The following is a 22,428-nucleotide window of genomic DNA, read 5'->3' as shown; positions in this document are numbered from 1 at the left end:
GTCAACTAAAAGTACTCAAGGGATCTATGCAAGATATAAGGTTTGAAAATTAGTCTTAGAGTCTAGAATGTAAGTTTTTGAAAATAAATAGAACACCGCAGTATGCTTTAGCCATTGAGTTGGCACAGTGTAACGGATCCCAAGAAGGAGCTTCAACTCTAGCACATGCAAGTTAGCCTACCTATACCCCAGTTTCCCTTCTTTAAAATTAAAGCTAACTTTCTGTCTTGTGATCAGCATAGCATAACTCACTCAAATAACTTTGAAAATCTGCAGCTGTCAGTGTAGCTTCATAGTCAATGCATGTGTACAAACATACTCAAGTAAACGCACCTAGATGGATATTTATTACCAAAAATTGCTGGTATGGCTTTAAAACTGTAATGTAAGATTTCCAAAATTTGATTCTTTTATATAGGTATATATAATTTACGTATATATGCATTAAAATTTTTGCTCATGCCTTTTCATCCTCCAATACCTTCTAGATCCTTTGCATCTCCCTACCTACCTATCTTGATGGTTTTTTTTTTCCCCGCTCTCTTTCAAAAAAAAAGGACCCACAGAACAAACAAACAGTAAACTAATGTGAAAGATGCCGAACAAAATGAAACAAGAATTCACAAAAATATTATAGAGTCTGATTTTTGTTGGCCAACTACTCCTGAGCATGGGGCCTACCCCAGAGTGTGGTTGATATACCCGGTGACATGCTATTAGAAAAAGCTGGTTTTCCCTTTCCCAGTAGGTATTTATGAATTACAAATGACTTCTTGGTTAGGGATGGGATTCTGTCTACTCCCCATTTTCCATGCCAGTACCCAGTCTGGCTTGAACTTGTGCAGGCCTTGTATATGTTGCCATAATCTCTGTGTGCTTATAGATACATCTGTCATGTTGTGTCTAGATGACCCTTTTCTTGGAGTCCTCCATCCCTTCAGACTCTCACAATTTTTCTGAATCCTCTTCCAATAGCTCCATGATCCTTGAGGAGAGGATCCAGATGAAGACATCCCATTAAGGGCTGAGTATTTTAAAGTCCCTCACTCTGTGCACACTGTTGAGTTGTGGGCCTCTGTATCAGCTCTCATCCTCTTGCAAGAAGAAGCTTCCCTGAGGAAGAATGATTCTTTTATCTGAACGAGTTACAATTTCACACAGATTTTAACAGGGGATTTCCATTAGATGACATTATTCTAACATTTGCCCTCCTATGGGTGAACGGACTAATGATCTGTAGCCTGCCCATGGATGTCCAAATTATATGTTATGTCTCATCAGCTTCATGACAGCAGTGTCCTCCTTGCTCTTTTGTGTCATTTTTTATTATCAGTAGCATGTGTTGCGCCAATAGCCTTGTACATAGTAGATTTTTATCATCTGAAAGCTATTTGTAGACGTGGTTGTAGACTAGCCAAGGGAGCAGAAGATTATGACAGACGAAAGACAATTGCCTTCCAATAAAGCTTAACAATGCCCATAGAAAGAAAGGCCAAGTGCAATTTCCTTGCTATGACACTGGTACCAATGAGCAGAAGTTTCTGGATTAGATATTTCATCTACATTTAATGAATACATTTTTTTTTAAAGTAGCCATTTAAAGGCAGACCTGGCTGCCTTTCAAGTTTGGCAGTCAGGAACGAGTTCAAGTCGGACTAGACAGAAGTGTTTGAGACATCGGGTCACTCAAGTTTGAACTGTCAGATGGAGTGACTCGAATTGTCCTCTTTCCCTCTTATGTTATCGGTGAATTCTATATTCAATATGCTTGCGTTCATCCACGTTCATGCCACACCTCCTGTAGCCCTGACTTTTTCTGCGACACCCAACATTTTCTTGATCGTTAGAGTGTGAACTATTTCATCATTACGTAGGACACCTACCAAGAGTCATGCGTCCACTCCTTCCAAACCCCTGGCATCAGCATCTTGCTAATGCTGACAGAGTCAAGGTTGCCCCATTACCCGGTTGATTCTGAGCATATTTTTCTAGAAGAGCTAGGCTTCAGAGGTTGAGTTCCATACTTGAATTAACAAAATCCATGGCCACTATATGATTCTAGAGCTGCAAGTGGATATTTTAACTGGTCAGGCAGCTATAAATTTGATGTCATAGCAGCCATTGGCTAGCTGGCAGTGGGCATGCTCATTAACTCTGAGCCTTAGCACCAGGATTCTCCCATACAGAGCATTTGCAATGCAGAATAAATGACCTAACATGCCTGTGAAAGCTTGGCAAAGCCCTTGCCATGAGGTAAATCCATCCACCATAGTGTTACTAATGTCACTGTGTATTTTTATTATCTCCGGGGTTCTCTTTGCTGGATTTTGAAGTTCTGTGGTTTATTTTTTACAGACATTGATGAATGTGCCTTAAGAACTCACACCTGTTGGAATGACTCTGCCTGCATCAACTTAGCAGGAGGCTTTGATTGCCTGTGTCCCTCTGGGCCCTCGTGTTCCGGTGACTGTCCCCACGAAGGAGGGCTGAAGCACAATGGGCAGGTGTGGGTCCTGAGAGAAGACAGGTGTTCAGTCTGTTCCTGCAAGGTAAGGCTGGCAGGGTGCCGTGAACGGTGTGACTGTGCTTTCCTCTCCTCTTCCTCTCCCTGCACCACAGCTTTCTTTCTGACTTTGCACACAGGAGTCCCTTACTTCGCAAAGGCCTCTCTATTCTAATCTGTAATACAGCCAACTGACGGTGTGTGAATAGAAAACTGGCTTTGGATTTACTCTGTGTTTGTTGTTGTTGTTGTTGCTACAAGTGGGTTACAGTGTTGAGAAGAGACTATAAATCAGGAGAAGCTGGGAAGAGTGGTCAAGCGTGACCCTTGTACTGAGAGCCACAATGCCTTGGCTGTTGGTCAGTTTGCAGAAACCTGCATTCCATACTTACACAAGCTTGCTGATTCAGAAATCTCTACCTGAGACGGTCACTTGCAAGGACTCTCAATCACTCTTTCACTTTCTGTGGGAACATCATCCAGAAAAGAGAGGCTCACAGCCCATTCATGTAGTGGTCAGCTATGAATGGATAGAGTAGTATTGTGGTTCTTTTGTAATCAATGCCTTTGTCTTTCTCGTTGCTGGAGTATCCCTTAGTTTAAGTCAGGGCAAAGCAAATTGAATGCTAGTGGAAACACACTTCTGCAACAGTGTGGTTTGCTTATCGCTTTGCAAAGTAGCCCTACTAAATTGTTTGATTTCCTCATGCTTTCTTCTTTCATTGATTTTGGTAATTTATTTTCATTTTTCCTTACTTTACTGTAGCTTTTAACTCAAACATTGGGATGAGATTATTTACTCGTGGGCTTTATAGGCATACACAAACAAGAAACATTACTTGTTTAGTAGCCTCTTAGGAAGCCAGGTCTCGAGATCACTTCTGTGTTCACCAGAACCAGCAGGCTGCTCCTGAGGAACCCAGGTGATTTGCCTTCTGCCTTGACATCTGGCTCCACTTCATCAGAACCCAGGGGTCCACCTGGGAGAGATACATCACCATGTTCTTAACCCATGCCACCTGTTTCCCCCTTTCCCACTTAAACCCAGTTCTGCAACCCAAATTTAGATTCATTTTTTCCCCATTTGTTGAGCACCGTGTTCTGGGCTGTGTTCCAAATAGTCCGTAATTACCAAGCAGCATCATAGTTCATGTGAGCACAGTTTTGAATGATGAAGAGAATATCTCTAATGAATCAAGTAACTCATCATCTTTCTCCAGATTCCTATGTCTCATGTTGTACTTAGCCATCTATACACTGCGCATGACCTGGGGCTCCCATTGTCCCATGGCCCACTCTCTCCACAGAAGGTGAAGTATTAGTCCAGTTAGGTGGGATGTCATCCCAACGTTCAGGTCAGGAGCATAGCACATGGATAATATATGTTACAGAGTGAGTATTTAACCAGGCAATGCTGTCACAAAGAACAAGAGTCCTAGGGAAACAAATCTCTATGAGTTAGAACACTGAGGACAGAGTATGAGAGAAGTTGGCAGCAAATTGAGAAAGTTCTTTCTTTCCGAATTTCCGAGGATAATTACAGTCTTCCTAAATTCAAGATTTTTTCAGGTTTCCTGGGCCATCAGAGTATTGGGGACTGTGAAATCAAACACTTTTAACCATATTTTCAGCTACATTTAAGTCCATGATAAAGCCAGGGACCCAGCCAGCATGAATGCTCTCCCAGCCTTTCCTTTACTGTCCGAACAATCCCAGCAACCTGCTGCTCTTCTGCTCTGCTGCTTGTTAAAATATCTCCAACATCTTTCATGGAGCGGGTACCCTGGATGAGCAACTCATATAGTCCAGTTACTAAACTTTACTCATAATTAGTCCCTTGCCACCGCTATTTCCACATTTATGAAGAAAGCAAGAAGCTGATTTTTTAACAATTTGTTTAATGATAAACATTATGACTTAGGGTTAGGGTTAGAGTTCAGGGTTCATGGTTAAGGTTAGGGGGTTAGGGTTGGGGTTAAGGTTGCGGATATAATTACATCATACTCCCATACCCACCCCCACCCCCATGTAGCTCTTGCTTGCTTACAAATTCTTGACCATTTTCTCTGAACCAGAGGTGTGTGTGTGTGTGTGTGTGTGTGTGTGTGTGTGTTTGTGTACGTCTATATATACATATACAACCTGCTCAGTCCATACAGTGTTACCTATACGTACATGCTTTTGTATTTTCAGAGCTGACTACTTAGCACTGGAAAATCTATTGGTGTCTCTTCCCTGGGGAAGACTACTTCTCCAATTCTCCACATTGGTTCTTAGCCTAAGCATGAGGCCATGTGGATTTCCCCTGTCCAGGTTAGCGTGTGTGTTGGTGTCATCCTTGTTCATGTCATGCCTAGACAGCTATGCTGATGAGACTTCATGAGTAATTTCTGACATTTCTAGGAGACACAACCTCACAGCAGATTCCCAGTTCCTTTATCTTGTGCAGTCTTTCCTATCCCCTTTCTGCAATGATCCCTGGCCCCGAGTTGCAAATACGTCAGTTAGAACTGAGCTAGAGAACTCCATATATTGGTTGTAGTTTTCTGTGATGCTGTCTATTGCAAAAAGAAGTTTCCCTGATGAGGAGAGAAGACTACACTTATCTATAACTTAAAGAGCAAACACTTAGAAAGTAGTTAAGGATTATACTAGTCTGGAAAACCTTTGTTTTTTCTAGTTGGGCCACTAGTTTTTCAATTCCATCTTCATTTCAGCTTGAGTCTTCTTCAGCATTTCTCTCTGTCTGTCTATGACTCTGCCTCTCTCTCTCCTTTTAATTCCATTTTCAAATCCTGGATTATCTTTATAATTTCCACCCACATTCTGTGTTTATTCTTTTTAGGTCCACTGAAGTATGTAATTGTGTCTCTTTAAACTCCTTGAATTCTTCGATGAAACTTATTATTGCTCCTGGAAATTCTGTGCTCTGAGTAATTTCTTTTTAATTAAACTTTTTCATTTATTTCATATACTGACCACAGTTTCCCCTCCCTTCTTACCTCCCATCCCCTCCCCCACCTCCCATCTAATTTCCACTCCTCCACTCCTCCTGCATCTCCATCCAGAAAGGGGCCGGCCTCCCATGGAAGTCAACAAAGCATGGCACATTAAGATCTTCCCCCTGTATCAAGGCTGGGCCAGGCAACCCAGCATGGGGAATAGGTTTCCAAAATCCAGCTCACATGCCAGGGATGGGTCCTGATTCCACTGCAAAGATCCCCACAAACATCCCAAGCTACATAACTCACATGCAGGCAGAGGACCTTGGTTGGTCCCATGCATATTCCCTAGCTTTGGCCCAGAGTCTGTGAGCTCTCACAGGTGATTATTATTGGCAAACAGATTTACAAAATTTGTAGGAACAGATAAAGCCTTGGTCTTTCATATTGTTTGTATTTTTTTCTTTTTTTTATTTATTTATTTTATAGAACCAAGTCCATTTAAATGAAAACAAACATTTATAGACAATATTTGGGAATTTGGGCATCGTTCTTTCCAAACTACTTCCTGCTGGTAAGGGGCGATGTCATGGGGGATTCAAAGACGATGCAGAAATCCTGGCTGTAGTCTGCAAGGCTGGTTTGTCCAGCTGTTTTGAATGTAGGATCACCTGGTACTCTGTTTCAGGCGGTCTGGCTTGATCAAACTACATTAGTCTGGAAGGAATCCACATCTTTTCATTTTCTTTGGAAACAAAAATAGAAATTCTTTTCCCCAGTAACTTGTCCTTGAACTTAAATTTTGGAGTCAAAGCATTTTTTTTATTTAATTTATTATTTTACATGAGGATTCCAATCTGAGCTTCCGTGGAAAGGCTACCATAAATGCCCTTCCAGGAGAGTGAGATCAACAACTAATTTATCCAAGGAGCCCTCAACTAATGCCTGATGGAAACATATTGTTGGTATTTTTAATGAGATTGGGACATGTGGACTACTTTTATTAGTTCAGTGTTTGATATGGAAAGGGCAGGTTGGGGCAGAAGGAAGGTGTATGGGTCAGGTTGGATATGGTTTAGAAAGGATGAAGTCAGGTGGACACAGGAGACTGGACTTGTATTCAGGATGGGCATCTTGATCCAAGTCTGGAGTGTAGGAGTAGATCTGGGATTGTGTAAGTAGCCTGGAGGGGAATGTCAAGTTAATTTATCAGGCTACACACTAGATAAAGATGTGCAAGATATGGCTGGATGGAGAGATTGGATATGGCATGGATAAGACTTGTAGGTTGTAGGGAGGGGGCGTCAAGGTAGTTCCAGCTTAAAGCCTAGAGGTTGGCTTCAGTACAAGCTGTGTAGGTAGACTAGGTTAGGACATGGTATGGGGGACTGTAGTTAGATCGGAGGGCTGGGGACAGGGAGTACCTCGCCTCAGGCACACTCACCCAGCTAGATCCTGGAGAAAGTTCCTCAGGATCTGGCTGCGGTGCCCTTCATTACGTAAACTTTTTGTTATGTTGTTTTCCAATTGCATTAAAGTTCCTTTGGTTGCCGTTTTCCTGGGGTGAGGATGATTATTTTAAGAGCAGATGTAGAAGCACTAATCACTCCGATGTTTCTGCTGCCCAGGCCTGGTGATCTGCTTCTCTTATGATGTTGTGAGCTGGGCATTTCTTTTTAACCAGAGATAGTGGGCTCACTGTGGCACACTGGCTCTTACTGGTTATGTGTGCTGTTTCTCCATGCATGGTTCTAGAGCGTCCTTCTGCTTCAGGGTTACTTGGAATCTTGTTGGAACTCTTGATTTGGTCGCTGGCTTAAGTCTCCAGAGCAGTAGACATTTCTAACTGGTTCCCAGGATATAGGAATGCCTTGGTTTTGAGAACTACATTTTAAGAACAGATACCTAAGAATTTTTCAGTCTTATTTTAGCAGAAATCTTATTTTCCTGTCCCATAACCTCATCCTGCCACAAAAATGCTTCATAGAAAAGAAACATTCATGAGTCTGTTTTAGGGTCTAGTGTCTGTTCTGTTACTAATTTTCAGCATTAGAAATTATGCAAATTTATATAAATATGACACCAAAGGTATTTTTTTAGCATTGTGGAATGTTTTTTATTGGTTTCTAAAATTCCATGTTTTTAATTTGAACTGAGCCCAGAAATTGAAATTTCTTTCGTTGTTGTTTTTATTTATTTATTTACTTACTTTTTTCTTATTTTACATATGGATCCCAGTTCCCTCTCCATCCCTCCCTCCCATGCCCCCTCACCTCCCTCCCATCCTATCTCTCCCACACTCCATAGAGAGGGTAATGCCTTCCAGAAGGGATCATCAAAATCTGTCAAGTCATTTGGAGTAGGGTCTTGACCCTCCCTCCTGCCTCTAGGCTAAGGGAGTATCCCTACATAGGAAATGTGCTTCCAAAGTCTATTTGTGCACCAGGGCTACATCCTGGTTCCACTATCAGAGGTCGCTTAGGTATTTGTGTCCTTACACTTAAAGAGCATGATGTTGATGGGCTGTGCTATTGCCTAATATCAAGATCAACATTTGGGAAAATATTGCCTACCAAAGTCTGATCAGTTTGTGAGAAAGATCCTGTGTCCCATGAGACTTCATCAGGCAGCTGCTGACTATGAACCTGGCCACCAGCGTGCTGACTGCTAGTTTATGTTTTTACTCAACGAATACACCAGAATTTCATCTAATTCCAACAACTCAATTTATAAGTTTCAGACAAGGACATGGATGTGATTGTGTAGGCTGTGGTGACTGGACTGTTGTTTCAGTGTGACTCAATAATAAAATATCATGTTAAATTTAAGGCCTAGAATTTTACACAGCATGTATACATTCACATATTTTTCTGTCAGTGTGAGTTCCCATGCTTTTAAAAATCTAGAAGTAATTTAAATGTTTTAATTCTTAATAATTGTGCACAGTTGAACGTTCGTTATAGAATTGCTTGGAAACAGTGCAAGTCTAAGCAGGAGGGTGGGCATTCAGCTTTGATCCCTCAAGGGAACCGGTGTCACCGTCTTAGTTGGACGGTTGTCACCATCAGCAGCCAGGCTCTGGGGACAGCCCACAGACCCAAACTAGGAGGATAGGTTGCTGAGAGTGGGCCCTGTTCTCACCCACACTTTGAACCCAGTGTGACAGCACTCTGTGAGTAAGCCTTTATAATAATATTCTAGTGGGATTAATGATGCCACCTTTGGCATTTCCATTATCAAAAAGGATTTTTCTTGATGGTTGCTCTGGAATTCAAGGCCAACAGCAACATTGTCATTGTTCTGAAACCTAATAAAAGCTAAGAGGGGACTCTTTGGCTTTCTCACATAATTGATGAGATGAGAAATTGTTTTATTTTGCAATAACCCTGAAGGCTATCCATTCGTTCCTATTCTGTTAACTAGTAGGTAGGATTGGACCTCGTAGCAAGAAATACAGTAATCTGTTAAAATAATTTATAGTTTTCTTTGGTGCTGGTCTAACCCATATGGCTTGGCCATGTGGTTTCTGAGGCTTATACCTTCAATACCTGGGAAATGAAATGTATTGCTACAGAAACTAAGTTTCTGATGGGGCTGGGGGAGAAAGCTGAGTGGCAACGTGCAAGCCTGGTATGTGTGTTGTGTGTGTATCCCAAAGTTTAATTCCCAACACTAAAATAAAAAAAAAAGATGGCATGGTTATTATACAAAGCTCAGTGTGACTTATTACTCTCTTAGTGAAAGTGATGTCATGCTATAAGCCCATAAGCTGAGGACTTAATGATGGAAGGTTTCTGTGACCTGGATACATCCATGCTAGGTTATGTAAAATATCTGGTTCAATTCACCTGCTCACCTCTAGATGTTCTCTCTCTTTCTCTCACTTTCTCTCTCTCCTTCTCCCTCTCTCCCTCTCTCCCTCCATGTGTATCTCATCTCTCTCTATACACATATGTGCATACTTTTGTGGGAGGCCGTGGTCTTGTAAAATTAATGGACACATATGCATGCACACGCAAGTATCTGTGTGTTTTTCATCTCTTGATATTTTAGAACAGCACTCGCTTTTTATAGCAGAGACAGTGCATACATTTTGAGTGAAGGCCCCTTTCCACCCTCGTTAGTCATTGCAAAAGTATCCAGCATTTTCCTTCCACTCTCTGTAAGGAATACAAGAGAAATGAAAGAAGGAATGTCGTGCTATTAAGGGTTTTCATTTTCACTTCCACTGAGCTTACTTTACCATCCATTTTTATGGATGAAATGGACTAAGACATCATGGGCAGGTCCATTTTTGTTTTTACAGATGTCAGTAACTGTGAATCTGCATGATCCATGGAAGATGATAAATGCAGGATCTGGTAAAAAAGCTGTGGCTGACAGAGGAGGTGAGACAGATCTAACAGGATGAAATGCAGCATCAGAAAGCACATGTCTGCCCAATCAACCAGCCACAGGTGATTTTAATATCAGTCAAATCTGTGGCATTACCACAACAGGAATGCAAAGCAAGCTGCATTGCAGAAAGCATAGTGAAACTAAACCATGGTAAGAGAAAGCAAGATCATTCCTTGTTTCTGAAGACTCATATTTGATTATCTGACTTGAGAAACGAAGTCGTAAATCTCTGTTCCGTGGATCATCAGTATTAAATAGAATAGAGGTAAACACTTTACACCACTGAGGCAGGAGATAAGCATTCAGATTTGTGACTAATAAGGATGGTGAAGATCATGCCCAGTAGTCAAAGCTTGGAGGAGGGAGCCACCAAAGATACAAAGGATGGGAACAGGTTGAGGAATCAGAGATGTTTCCCCAGAAGGAACAACTGGGTGGACACATACAAAGCAGCCTCTAATAACTGAAGACTGAAGTGTTACAAAAGAACACAGGGGTGGTTGTTTCAAGGAACAGTAACTCTGGGGTCAGCGGAGAGATAACAAGACTAAGACCCACAGTCCTGTACCCCAAGCACCTTCCTTAGTGGGAGTTCCCAAGGATGGTGTGGCTGTTACAGAGCAAGAGCGGTATCATGTCTATAATTTGGTGAACCACTTCATCGGGGAAGGTGACAACTTGCCATAATTGCTTCAAATAAGTAATCTAAACACTTCCATGTAGAGGAAAATTCTTTTGAAATTCTAGAACATGATTGTAGGTTTGGAGATTCTGCTTCACCATGTTATCTGTATAAGGTACTTGTCTCTGGACCTCAGTTAATTTCCCCACATCCCTTGAGTGTAAGGGCCGGTATATAACATTAGGTGAGTTCATTTCAACATGTTTGCTGGTGTTCTAATATATACGGACAGCATAGACACCCGAGTTTCCACTGAAATGAGTACGTTTTCCTATTGTCTTACTTAGCACACAACATCATGCTTACATTATATATATATATATATATATATATATATATTTTTTTTTTTTTTTGTTTGCTCTTCCTTCTTTCATTTCTCTTGTTCATCTTTCCATTTCCTTGTCCCCCAGTCTGTACCAATATGTGGTTGTCCTTCCAACTAGAATATCTTAATCAATCACATATTCAGTTCAGCTGCTTAGGCTAGCTATAGTTCTCATCTGGAAATATAATGTTTAGAGTTTTTAAGAAATTCAAAGAATGTACTGATCTCTTTCCTTAGTAATATTGCTGTTTTGACTTGTTGGCTCTTGCAGGCAAGTTCTGGAAAACAAAACCTGTGCCTGCTTTGAACAGAATGGGAAGTAGCTAAGACAGATGCAGAGTCTAGGAAGTTGTTTTTTTTTCCCTGTGAGCTCTGTGAAGTATTTACAGGGTTTGATTTCCATTACGCATCTGTGCATGCATTTTCCTAATCACAGAACCTCCTTGGCCTCACTTCTCAACAGGATGGGAAGATATTCTGCCGGCGGACAGCTTGCGATTGCCAGAATCCAAATGTTGACCTTTTCTGCTGCCCAGAGTGTGACACCAGGGTCACGAGCCAGTGTTTAGATCAGAGCGGACATAAGCTGTATCGAAGTGGGGACAACTGGACCCAGAGCTGCCAGCAGTGCCGGTGTCTGGTACGTCAGGTTTCGGGGGACCCTGGTGCCTTTGTGAAACAGGTTGTAGAATCATGTGCTTTCGGTCCGGAGTTCTGAGATGTTTCCAGTATCACGCGGAGCATTGTGGAGCTCTGCTTAACCGAGGGGGGGGGGCATGCACTGTACCTGGAAATGTTTACATTGCATTTAAAATGCTGCAAAAGTAAGAAGAATGTATTTGTGGAGCAGATTTCACCTGAGCACAGTTTTATATGCCCATATAGTTTAGAATGTCTAGAGCAAGGAAAATCCTAGTCAAGTAGCCTTTGGGGCTTGGTAGGCAAAGGTTGTCCAGGAAGAAGCAAGCCTATTATCGATTTTGACATAACCTTTAAAGGTGTCAATAGAAGAAACATAATGGAAGCAATGAAGCTTTGTTGAGCAAGGCTGAGGACCTAGTTCTATAATTGTTTCAATGGCTAGGTTGGTGTGGACACTTCGGGCATGTAGTAACCTTTCAGTTACTATGTTTTTCCGTAAGTGTCCACCATTTTATGAGTCTCAATTTCAAATATTTTTAGGGTAAAGAGAAAATATATATGAAAGATGAATGCCACACCCAGTACACAGAAGACCCTCAACATGGTGACTACTGTTGTTACTGTTTTATCTCTTGTTCAAATAGAAAACAGTTAACTACTAATATAAGGATATGAACAATATTTCTGGATTTTGGAACGTTCAAAGGAAATGCTTAATTTCCAGAACTGGTTCAGTGTGTTTTAAGCGGCAGCACCATCAGTGATTTCTAAGGATGGAAGACTTGAGAACGTGGCATTGTGGGACTGTGGTGCTCCATCTCTGAGCACTCTACCTGAGTCAGCTTTTAAAGGAAACTCTTAGCTTGATCCTTAATGTTTACTGAAATGAGTTGTTCTCTTTCTGAGTATTATGTGAGAATGAGCACCCAGAAAAGTTGTTCTCTAAGTTCCCATAAATCCCCAGGTTAATGTGCAAGCAGTTGTAACATGTATCCTTATCAATCCATCTTAATACTAAGACTGCAACATAGATTAACTCAGTTCATGGCCAATTCTACAAATTCCCTTCCAAGGGCAAACAAATCCAGCACAACTACAGATCTGTTTCCAGTGTCAGTCTGGAAAACCACACTTATTTTTTGAGAAGCTAGTCGTCAGATAACTGGAATTCCTGGCATTCATCTCACACATAAAATGTTCATTCAAAGAGTTTCATAAGCACATCTTGGATGTCTAGTCCTTGGAATGGATATACAGTCATTTTGAATTGCAGAAGCTCCTGAGCATTAACTTAAAATTACTTAAGAATAATAAGGGGTGACATTTAATAAATATTTTATCGAAACTTGGCCTGTGCCAGACTCTGAGTTGTGTCATGATCAAGGAAGACATAGTCAAAACCCGAACAAATCCAGAGTCTGCAGACATTGAATGAATAATTAAATGAGACTCCCCACAGGTGACAGCAAGTAGTGTGAGGCTGGGTGGAGGACGGACTTTGCTGTCATAGGCAGTTCCATATTCCCTGCAGCCAGAAGATGAGATAGGTAGACGCTCCATCATTCTAGCTGTAGAGCTCAGCATGATGGGGTGGTTTCTCCTAAGGACACCCAGCCTCGGCTCTGAACTTGACACCAGCTTCTCAGTCGGTACAGCTCTTGAAATATCCGAATTTGGGTCACACATTTGACCTTAAGAAGAAGTGGACATCTCTTTGTACACTAGAAACACTTCACCATCTCTTTGCTAGTACATTAGAATGTGTTGGGCAAAACTCTGACCATCAGTAGTGATAAAAACCAACCAGCCAAAGTCTGAAAAGCTCAAGTTAATGTTGAGCTGTACCAACTCTACAGTACAACCTGGTTAAAAAACACACACACACACACACACACACACAATAAAACATGATAAAAATAATTGTAGGATATGCTTGGAATACAAACTTATTTAAGGCTTTATGTGAACTCTGCATTAGGTGGTCAACAAAACCATCCTGAGGAAGGTACTAACTTTATAGAAGTCACCACGTGTGTAGAAGGTGTGTCTTCATAGAGGAGGACTAATTGTATATATCATGGTAGGGGCTGGAAGCATCCAGCAAGGAGAAGAAGAATGAGAATTTTAGTGCTTTCCTTCCCCAAGGGGCCCTGGGAATATGGCACTGCATAAGAATGAGCGTGACTTACTTGATCTTTCTCTCCACAGGAAGGGGAGGCAGACTGCTGGCCCCTAGCCTGCCCTAGTTTGAGCTGTGAATACACAGCCATCCTTGAAGGGGAATGTTGTCCTCACTGTGTCAGTGACCCCTGCCTGGCTGACAATATTGCTTATGACATCAGAAAAACCTGCCTGGACAGCTCTGGTATTTCGCGGCTGAGTGGTGCAGTCTGGACAATGGCTGGGTCTCCTTGTACATCCTGTAAATGCAAGGTAACCAGCTGCCGAGGGTTGTAAGAGCTTCAGATAGTTTCCTTCCAAAATCTCTGAACTCAGATCCCATGGGGGTACGGGTTCTCGCAGGAGGGCGGTAGGTGTAAACGCATAACAGGTGGCCCTTGTATAATGGAAGATTCCAAATGGACGTGGGATAATTAAAAAAGAAATTGTCTTAAAAATTACTGAATTTAAGAAGTGAGTGTAAACCCAGCTGTAGATAGGTCAAGATATTTCGACCTTCAGTATGGAAAGATGAGGGGAGGCAAACGCAGGGCAGGGAGGTAGAAGGAGAAGGAGGGGGGGGGCATGGCAGAAAACAGGATGAGCACACGGCTTCTTAGCTTTATCCGGGGAATTACAGAGACCGTCAGTGGCTTGGGGGTGGGGAATCTATGCAGCTGTTTCCTCTGTCTCATTTTACATTGCCAAGCATATTCCTGGATCCCTTGCTGTGTCCTTTGACTGTGGTTATTGCTGTCTTCTAGGAGGGTTTCCTATGAAACATCCTCATGTGTCTTTAGGAATGGAAAGGCGGCCCTCCCTCCCCTCAGTGTTCATAGAGTTGTGACCAAAGGCCGCTTACAGTGATGCTTCACCAAGCAGTCAAAATCTCAGCCAAAACATCACTTACAGATTCTTAAGATTAACAGTGTAGTCAGTGTGGTCCCACCACAGTCTGCCTCTACCTCGGTCAGCAGTGGAGGCTTTCCAGCTTGCCTTTTAATGGATTTATTCGTGTCAACATTACTTTTTGTTTGTTTTCTAGACTGTACTATCTTAAGATGAACCCCCAGCAGAAAAGGATGTCAAGCATCCAGTAGCAAAAGATCAATTGACTTATGTGGACTTTCACCACCACAAACGTGATGGCCTTTTATTTTATTAAAAATAGATTTCTTTGAGTATATCCAGACTATACTTTCCCCTCCTTCTTCTCCTCCCAGTTCAGCCCAGCCTCCTCTCCCACCTAGGTGCATCCCCTTCCTGTCTCTCCTCGGGAAAAGAAAACAGGAATCTAAGGGATAATAATAATAAACAGAATAGGGTTATATAAAATGAACATGTTGGGATAGGAAGAACTAAACAGAAGGAAATGAACCCCAGAAAAGGCACGAGAAACAGCCATAAAGGCAAAGACCTGTTCATTTACACACAGGAGCCCCATAAAAATCACAAAACTGGAAGGCACAATATGTACACACAGTAGGTGTAGAGTAAAAATATTAAAATGAAAACAAAAGCTATTTTAAAAAACAAATAAAGAGGTCTGACATGACATTGTGAGACGAGGGACCAGCAGAGACGCCATTGAGTTCGTTCACTGTTGGCCATCGACTGCTGGGCATGGGGCCTTCCCCAGCGGCACTCCCTGGGAGAAAACTAAGTTTCCGTGTGTGAGTGTTCTCAGCTGGAGATGGTTTTCTGGGGTGGGGAAGGGTGCATGCGTGAGCTTTTCCTTTCAGCCCTATGCCCGCTGCTTCGGTCTCTGTGAGCTCATGTGTGTCTGGGCCCTGTTGTATTTTGAAGGCCTTGTTGGTTTGCGATCTGGCTCTTACACTCTTTCTCTGCCGTCTTCTGGAGCGTTCCCTGAGCCTGAGGGCAGGGACTTGATGGAGATAAGGCTGAGTGTCCCGCGGTCTCTCACCTCTGCATAGTACCTGGCTGTGGGTCTCCATATTTTTGTGTGTGTGTGTGTGTATTCTGCAGGAGGAAGCTTCTCTGATGATGGCTAAACAAAGCACTGATATACAAGTATGATATGATGTCGTTGCCACATTATTTTTCTTTAGAACAGTGGGGTCCAGTGCTACCCTAGGTTGCTGGGCTATCTAGCCTCAGGTTTCTGTCCCCCAAGCAGCATCACATATGCAGTGCATCTTACAGAATGGGCCTTAAGTCAAATCAGATATTTGCTTGGTTACTCCCACAGCTTTATGCCATAGTATGCATGCTTTGTGGGCAGGTAGAAGGGTTCATAGCTGGGTCGATGTCTACATTTCTCCTTTTGTAGTCTGCAGACTACCTTCCTGTATCAAAGACAGTAGTCCATAGGGTAAATACTCTGTGTAAGCACCAGCTTAATTTCTCTGTGTTCAATAAGGTGTGTACATGTTGTCATCAGCAATGGTGTCTTGCAATCAGTTTATGGAAAGCAACCTATAACCTTAGCAATACCCTGGGTTGCTTGGGGATGGTCGTAGAACCCCTTTGGCCAATAATGCAATTAGATATAACCTAATTCCAGAACTGGAAGTTTTATTTGGTTACAAGGGATGTCCTGCTAGAACTCTGAACTCTGTCTTCTCTGTTACATCATTTAGATCTCGTGTGTGTGTGTGTGTGTGTGTATGCATATATATATGCACATATGTATATATATACATATATATGTATATATATATGTGCATACATGGGAACTTGTACTGTATTAGGTTACAATATGTCCCATCAAATGGCCCTGAGTTTTAGCTATCCCTTCCCTTACTCCTTGCCATTATCTACTTCCTTCTTGTTCCACCCTTCTGTTCCAGTCCGTCCACCTCCTCCACTCATAACTATGTTTTATTTTCCCTTCCTAAGGAGATCTATTCATCCCTTACTCTATACGAACCTCAGTGGTTCTGTGGGCAGTAGATTGGTAACAGCTAATATCCACATACAAACAAATGCATCCTATATTTGTCCTTCTGGGTCTGGGACACCTCACTCAGAATGATTATTTTCTACTTCCATGCATTTGCCTGCAAATTTCTTCTCCTTTTTAATGCCTGAGTAAATGTACCACATTTTCTTTATCCATTCTTCTGTTGAGGAACATCTAGGTTATTTCCAGTTTTGGGATCTTATAAATAGAGCAGCAACAATGCCTCTGTGGTAGATTGAAGCATCTTTTGAGTGTGTGCTGGAGAGTTATGTGTAGCCGGATCTTGAGGTAGCTAGATTAACATCTTTCTGAGGAACTGCCATATTGATTTTCAGGGTGTCTGTACAATTTGTACAGCCAACAGTGGATGAGTGTTGCCCTTAGTCCACATCTGTGTCAACACTCAAAAATTTCCCATTTTGTAAGTGTCTACTTTGTCTGAAAAACAATGCCCTTTGCCTTACAGAAGCTTTTCGGTTTCATAAGGTTCCTTTGATTGTTGATCTTTGTGCTGGGACTATTGGTATTCCATTCACAAAGTCTTCTTTTGTGCTAATGAGTTTGAGATTATTTCCCACTTCCCTATCCATCAGGTTCGGTGTATCTGGTTTAATGTTGAGGTTTTTGATCCATGTGGCACTGAGTTTTGTGCACATATATATATGGATCTATTTGCATATTATATGCTATCAGTCAGTTTGACCATTTGTTGAAAATGATGTCTTTTCTCCAGTGTGTATTTTCTGGTCCTAAAATAAAAGTCAATTGTTCATAGGCATGTGAATTTATATCTGGGTCTTTAATTCCATTGAACAGTGGGCCTATTTGTGTGCCAGTACCATGCAGTTTTTATTTCTATAGCTTTGTGGTACAAACTGATATTGGGGACAGTGATAACCTCCCAAAGTTCTTTTATAAATTGTTTTAGCTATCCTTGGTTTTATTCTTTTTATATTTACATAAGAAGCCGAGAATTGTCTGCTCAGGACCTTTGAAGAATAGGGTTGTAATTTTGATGGGAATTGCACTGAATTTGTAGATTGCTTTTAGTAGAATGGCCATTTTTGCTATATTGATCCGTGAGCATTGCAGATCTCTCCATTTTTTATATCTTCAATTTCTTAAAGATTTTTATCATAAAAGTGAAAACACTTGCTTGGCTAAGAATTATCACAACATATTTTATATTATAACACTACCTGATGGGTTTTGTATCCCAGATTCCTTTCTCATTTGTCATTTGCATATATAAAGGCTACTGATTTTTGTAAGATAATATTGTATGCAGCTGTTTCTCTGGTAGAATTTTGGGAGTCACTTTGTATCCCTTTGATCTTCAGTTAGCTAAATACTCTATCTAAGCCTTTAAGAACTATATTGAATGGGTATATAGAGAGTGGACAACCTTGTCTTGTTCATGATTCTAGTAGAATTGCTTTGAGTTTCTCTCCATTGAAGCATATGTTAGCTATGGGCTTGCTGTAAACTGCCTTTATCATGTTGAGGAATGCTTCTTGTATCCCTAATTTTTCTCCTGCACTTTTATTATAAAGAAATATTAGATTTTTGTAATAGGCCTCTTCTGTATCTAATGAGATGATCATGTCTTCTTTTTCTTTTAGATTTTTTATGTGGTGGATTACATTTATTGATTTTTATATATTGATCTGTCCCTGTATTCTGAGATTAAGCCTACTTCATCACGGTGGATGATCTTTTTGATATATTCTTAGATTTCATTTGCATGTATTTTATTAAGTAATTTATCATCTGTGTTTGTAAGGGAAATTTGGCCTGTGGTTCTCTTTGTTTGGTTTTGAATGTCCTTTAGGTACCGGGGTACCTGTGGCCTCATAAAATGATTTGGGCAATGTTCTTTCTGTTTTTGTTTTGGGAATTAATTTGAAGAGTGTTGTTGTTAACTTTTCTTTGAAAGTCTGATAGATTTCTGGCTTTGAGCTTTTTTTTTTTCTTTTTTTTTTCTGGTTGGGAGACTTTTAAATACTGCTTCCATTTTAGTAGGGGTTGTATATCTTTTTAAAATGATTATCTGATCTTGATTTAACTTTGGTAGGTGGTATATATTGAGATGTTTATTCATTTCTTTCAGATTTTCCAATTTGGTGGGATACAGGTTATTAACGTGTGTCATTATGATTCTCTGTATTTCTTTGGTATCTGCTGTTATGACCAACTTTGCATCTCAAGTTTTATTAATTTGAATCGTCTCTCACTGTCTTTTAAATAATTTGGTTAAAAGCTCATCAATCTATTGATTTTCTCTGAGAACCAACTTTTTGTTTCATTGATTCTTCGTACTGTTTTGTTGTTGCTATTTTATTGACTTCAGCCCTGAGTTTTGTTTGATTTTTTTCCATCCATCTGTCTACTACTTTTGGTTGTGATTTCTTCTAGAGCCTTCAGGTATGCTGCTGAGTTATCAATGAACAATGTTTGTTGATTCCAGTTATTTTGTTGTTGCTGGTGGTGGTGGTGGGGTCTCGGGCTCTCTCTCTCTCTCCTTCTCTCTCTCTCTCTCTCTCTCTCTCTCTCTCTCTCTCTCTCTGTCTGTCTGTCTGTCTCTGTGTGTGTGTGTGCTATCTTTTTTCTTCTGTTCTGATTTTCTGTTCTCCTGTATGTAGTTATCCTCTTCAGGTTGAAGTTTTCATTTCAGTACCTTCTGTAGGGCTGAGTTTGTAGATAGATACTGCTTCAATTTGACTTTATCTTGAAACGTCTTTCTCCTTCTCTTATGATTCAAAGATTTCCTGGGTGCAGTCATCTGGGCTGGTGTCTGTTTCTTAGTTTGAAGAAGGTCCTTGTGGCTCTTAGAGTCTCCATTGAGAAGTCAGTTTTTCTTCTAATAGATCTGACTTTGTATGTCTTTTTCACGCACTACTTTAATATTCTGCCTTTGTTCTGCACATCCAGAGTTTTGATTATTGGGTGTCAAGGGAACTTTCTTTTTCTGGTCAGATTGATTTGGTGTTCTGTATGCTTCCTGTACCTTGATTGGTACCCCATTCTTAAGTTAGGAATATTTTCTTCAATGATTTTGTAGAAAATATTTTCTGTGCTTTTGACCCTGGTTTCTTTTCCTTTCTGTATTCCTATTATTCTTAGATTTTGTCTTTTCATACCCCCAGATGTCCTAGATGTTTTCTGTCTGGAGATTTTTAGATTTAGCCTTCTCTTTGTCCTAGGTGTTTATTACATTTTTTTTCTTGTCTTCAGTGCTTGAGAGTCTCTCGTCCATTTCTTGTATTTTGTTGGTGAGACTTGCCTCTGAGGTTCCAGATCAAGTTCCTAAATTTTTCATTTTCATATTTCCATCAGTTAGGGTTTTCTTATTGATTCTATTTTTGCTTTCAGATCTGGAACTGTTGTATTCATTTCCTTCCATGGTCTGTTTGTGTTTTCATAAATTTCTTTAAGGGATATATTTATTTCCTCCTTAAAGAAATCCATATTCATATATTCTATTCTATGTGTTCTTTGGTGCTTCAGTTTGTAGCATTTCTCAGGGCATGCTGTAGTAGGGTTACTGTGCTCCACTGGGGACATATTGTCATTGCTGTTATTGCTTTTGTTATTATGCTGGGCATCTAGGCATCTGGGTTTGGGATGACTATAAATCTGGCTGCTGATATCTGATCTCATCTTTGTTGGGTGGATGTTTTATTCCTTGGTTGATGTTGTCCTCTCTGGTTCTTAGGTGGGTGTGGTGCCTGTGTGTGAACTGGTAGGTAAAGCATGTCCACTGGGGGTTTGGGTACAATGTGTTTCTAGGTATTGGATGCTGTCACTTAGGAAGAGGAGTGATTGAGGGAATCGGTAAGAGGGAAGAAAGCAGGCTGTTCCACTAGGATCTGCCTAGTCCCTAGGAATGGGGCCAGAGAGTAAGAAAAGGCCACAGCAGTGCTCTGAGAGGAAGGATGGACCACAGCAGTGCTCTGAGGGAAAGGATGGACCACACCAGATGCTCTGAGAGGAAGGATGGACCACAGCAGTGCTCTGAGGGGAAGGATGGACCACAGCAGTGCTCTGAGAGGAAGGATGGACCACAGCAAGTGGTCTCTGACAGAGTTGGAGATGAGGCTGGATAAGCGAGCTTGGAAAAGAGGAGGGAGGGTAGCAATCTGCAGCTAGCCTGTGTGTTCTCAGCACTCCTTCTGCAGTTGGGGACTGGGACGAAAGGGAGACTGCGGGTAATCTGTTGTATGGAGGGGGCAGAGATGAGGGGAACCTGCTACAAGCTAGGAACGGGACTGGGGGGTTGGCTTTGGAGAAGAGGAAGGCGAAGTGGAGCTCTGCAGCTAGCTCACTCAGTTTCCCCTGGTAGGCATAGCTGGGCATAGCTGGTGGCTCCCCAGGGAACCCTGTGGGAGTTGGGGGCTTGGAGAATGGGCTGAGTCCAGGGAGGCTGGAGATCTGTGTGATCCATTGGAGATGGGAGCAGAGAACATCTAATTCCTTTTTAATATCAAGTTTGATGTTCGTTATAAGGGAATTATAAAAGCATATCTATATTAATTTATGAAATTGAATTTTAATAAACTTCCCTAAATTTATTCATCCAAACGCTCACTCCTCCTTATCCTTCATGAGGTGAGCAGCCAGTTTTACCCTTGATGTTTGCACTTTTGCGGAATCTATTTTTGGATTTGTCTTTAATCTTACTGGTACTTTCCATTTGTTTCCAAATGGCTAATTGTCTCCTTTGAGAGATTTGTATTTGTGAAGAATGTTTTGGAAATAAGTCTAGCAAATAAATTGTGAAAACTTGGATTGTTGGAGTCTACCTAGAGCATAGATTGAATTCAGGCAAGGTGTGAAACTGGTCTGTTAGCAAAGCCTACCAGTCAACCTGGAAGAAAGTCGTGTATACTTACTTTTTCTAACTGGATATGCTCTTTCCATTTGTGAAGCGTAACCTCTGTTCTGTTGTTGTAAATACAGATGAAAAACTGCTCATAGTTGAATATTCTGTCTCAGTAGCTGATGCTTGTGTGTTTTTTTTGTTTGTTTGTTTGTTTTGTTTTTCCGCACAGAATGGGAGAGTCTGCTGCTCCGTGGATCTGGAGTGTCTTGAAAATAATTGACCTATTTTAAATGGACTCATCACAGATTAAAAAGGACAAAATGACCATCCAACCTGAGGAGGAAGAGGGACTGATTTTTTTTTTTTTTTTTAACCACAGTCAATTACCAAAGTCTCCATCTGAGGACAGTGTTTGGGTGGCCTTTGCCACTTTGATCATCCTTGCTGACCTAGTCTAGATGCCTGCAGTGCCGTGCATTTCCGTCAATGGTTGTTGAGTCTCTGTGTTGTAAATCGCCTTCCCCCTCGTCGGATCATTTGCAGATACATTTAAAGGATCCCATGATAAATGTTAACGTATTTTTTGTTTATTTTGTGTACTAACATAATAGAGACTTGGCACCATTTATTTATTTTTCTTGATTTTTTTGACCCAAATTCTAAAAATAAAGTTGCCTGTTGTGACTTTCGCCTCGTTCACTGCACACAGTATGGAGGTTCTTGTGGGACGTGTTGATGAAGATGTGTAGCATCTGTCCACAGCATCCTTCCGTTTCAAACTGTTGAACACAGATGCCCACTCGCTCAGCTGAAAACTGTCCAGGGCAATTATGATACACTGAAGGAGAAAGGATGCCAAACATCATTAAACATCATTTCAAAAAGTACCATCTCCTCCCTGTTGCAAAAAATAAATGAAGTGACTCATTGGCTCACTATCTCTAGGCAGTGATCTTAAAACTTCTTCTTAGCATTGGAAACCAAACTTATGTTTATATCAGTTTTATGTAGTACTTATAACCAGAAACACA

General features: G+C 41.1%; 1 protein-coding gene across 1 annotated transcript in view; it reads left to right on the top strand.

The window, feature by feature from the left end:
• Window positions 1-22,081, top strand: part of Nell1 (neural EGFL like 1) — a 651,975-nt gene extending 629,894 nt beyond the window's left edge. Inside the window, exons 16-19 of the mRNA XM_051174243.1 lie at window positions 2,356-2,549; window positions 11,314-11,490; window positions 13,701-13,925; window positions 21,627-22,081. Coding sequence (XP_051030200.1) covers window positions 2,356-2,549; window positions 11,314-11,490; window positions 13,701-13,925; window positions 21,627-21,677 — 647 coding nt within the window. The 3' untranslated portion in view covers window positions 21,678-22,081. The remainder of the gene's footprint in view (window positions 1-2,355; window positions 2,550-11,313; window positions 11,491-13,700; window positions 13,926-21,626) is intronic.
• Window positions 22,082-22,428: the final 347 nt, after the last annotated feature.

Source organism: Phodopus roborovskii, unplaced genomic scaffold (genome assembly GCF_943737965.1).
Source record: "Phodopus roborovskii unplaced genomic scaffold, PHOROB, whole genome shotgun sequence".
In the NCBI taxonomy this organism is placed as follows: Eukaryota; Metazoa; Chordata; class Mammalia; order Rodentia; family Cricetidae; genus Phodopus; species Phodopus roborovskii.
Note: the sequence above shows the minus strand (reverse complement) of the source record. Positions and strands in the feature narration are given on the sequence as shown.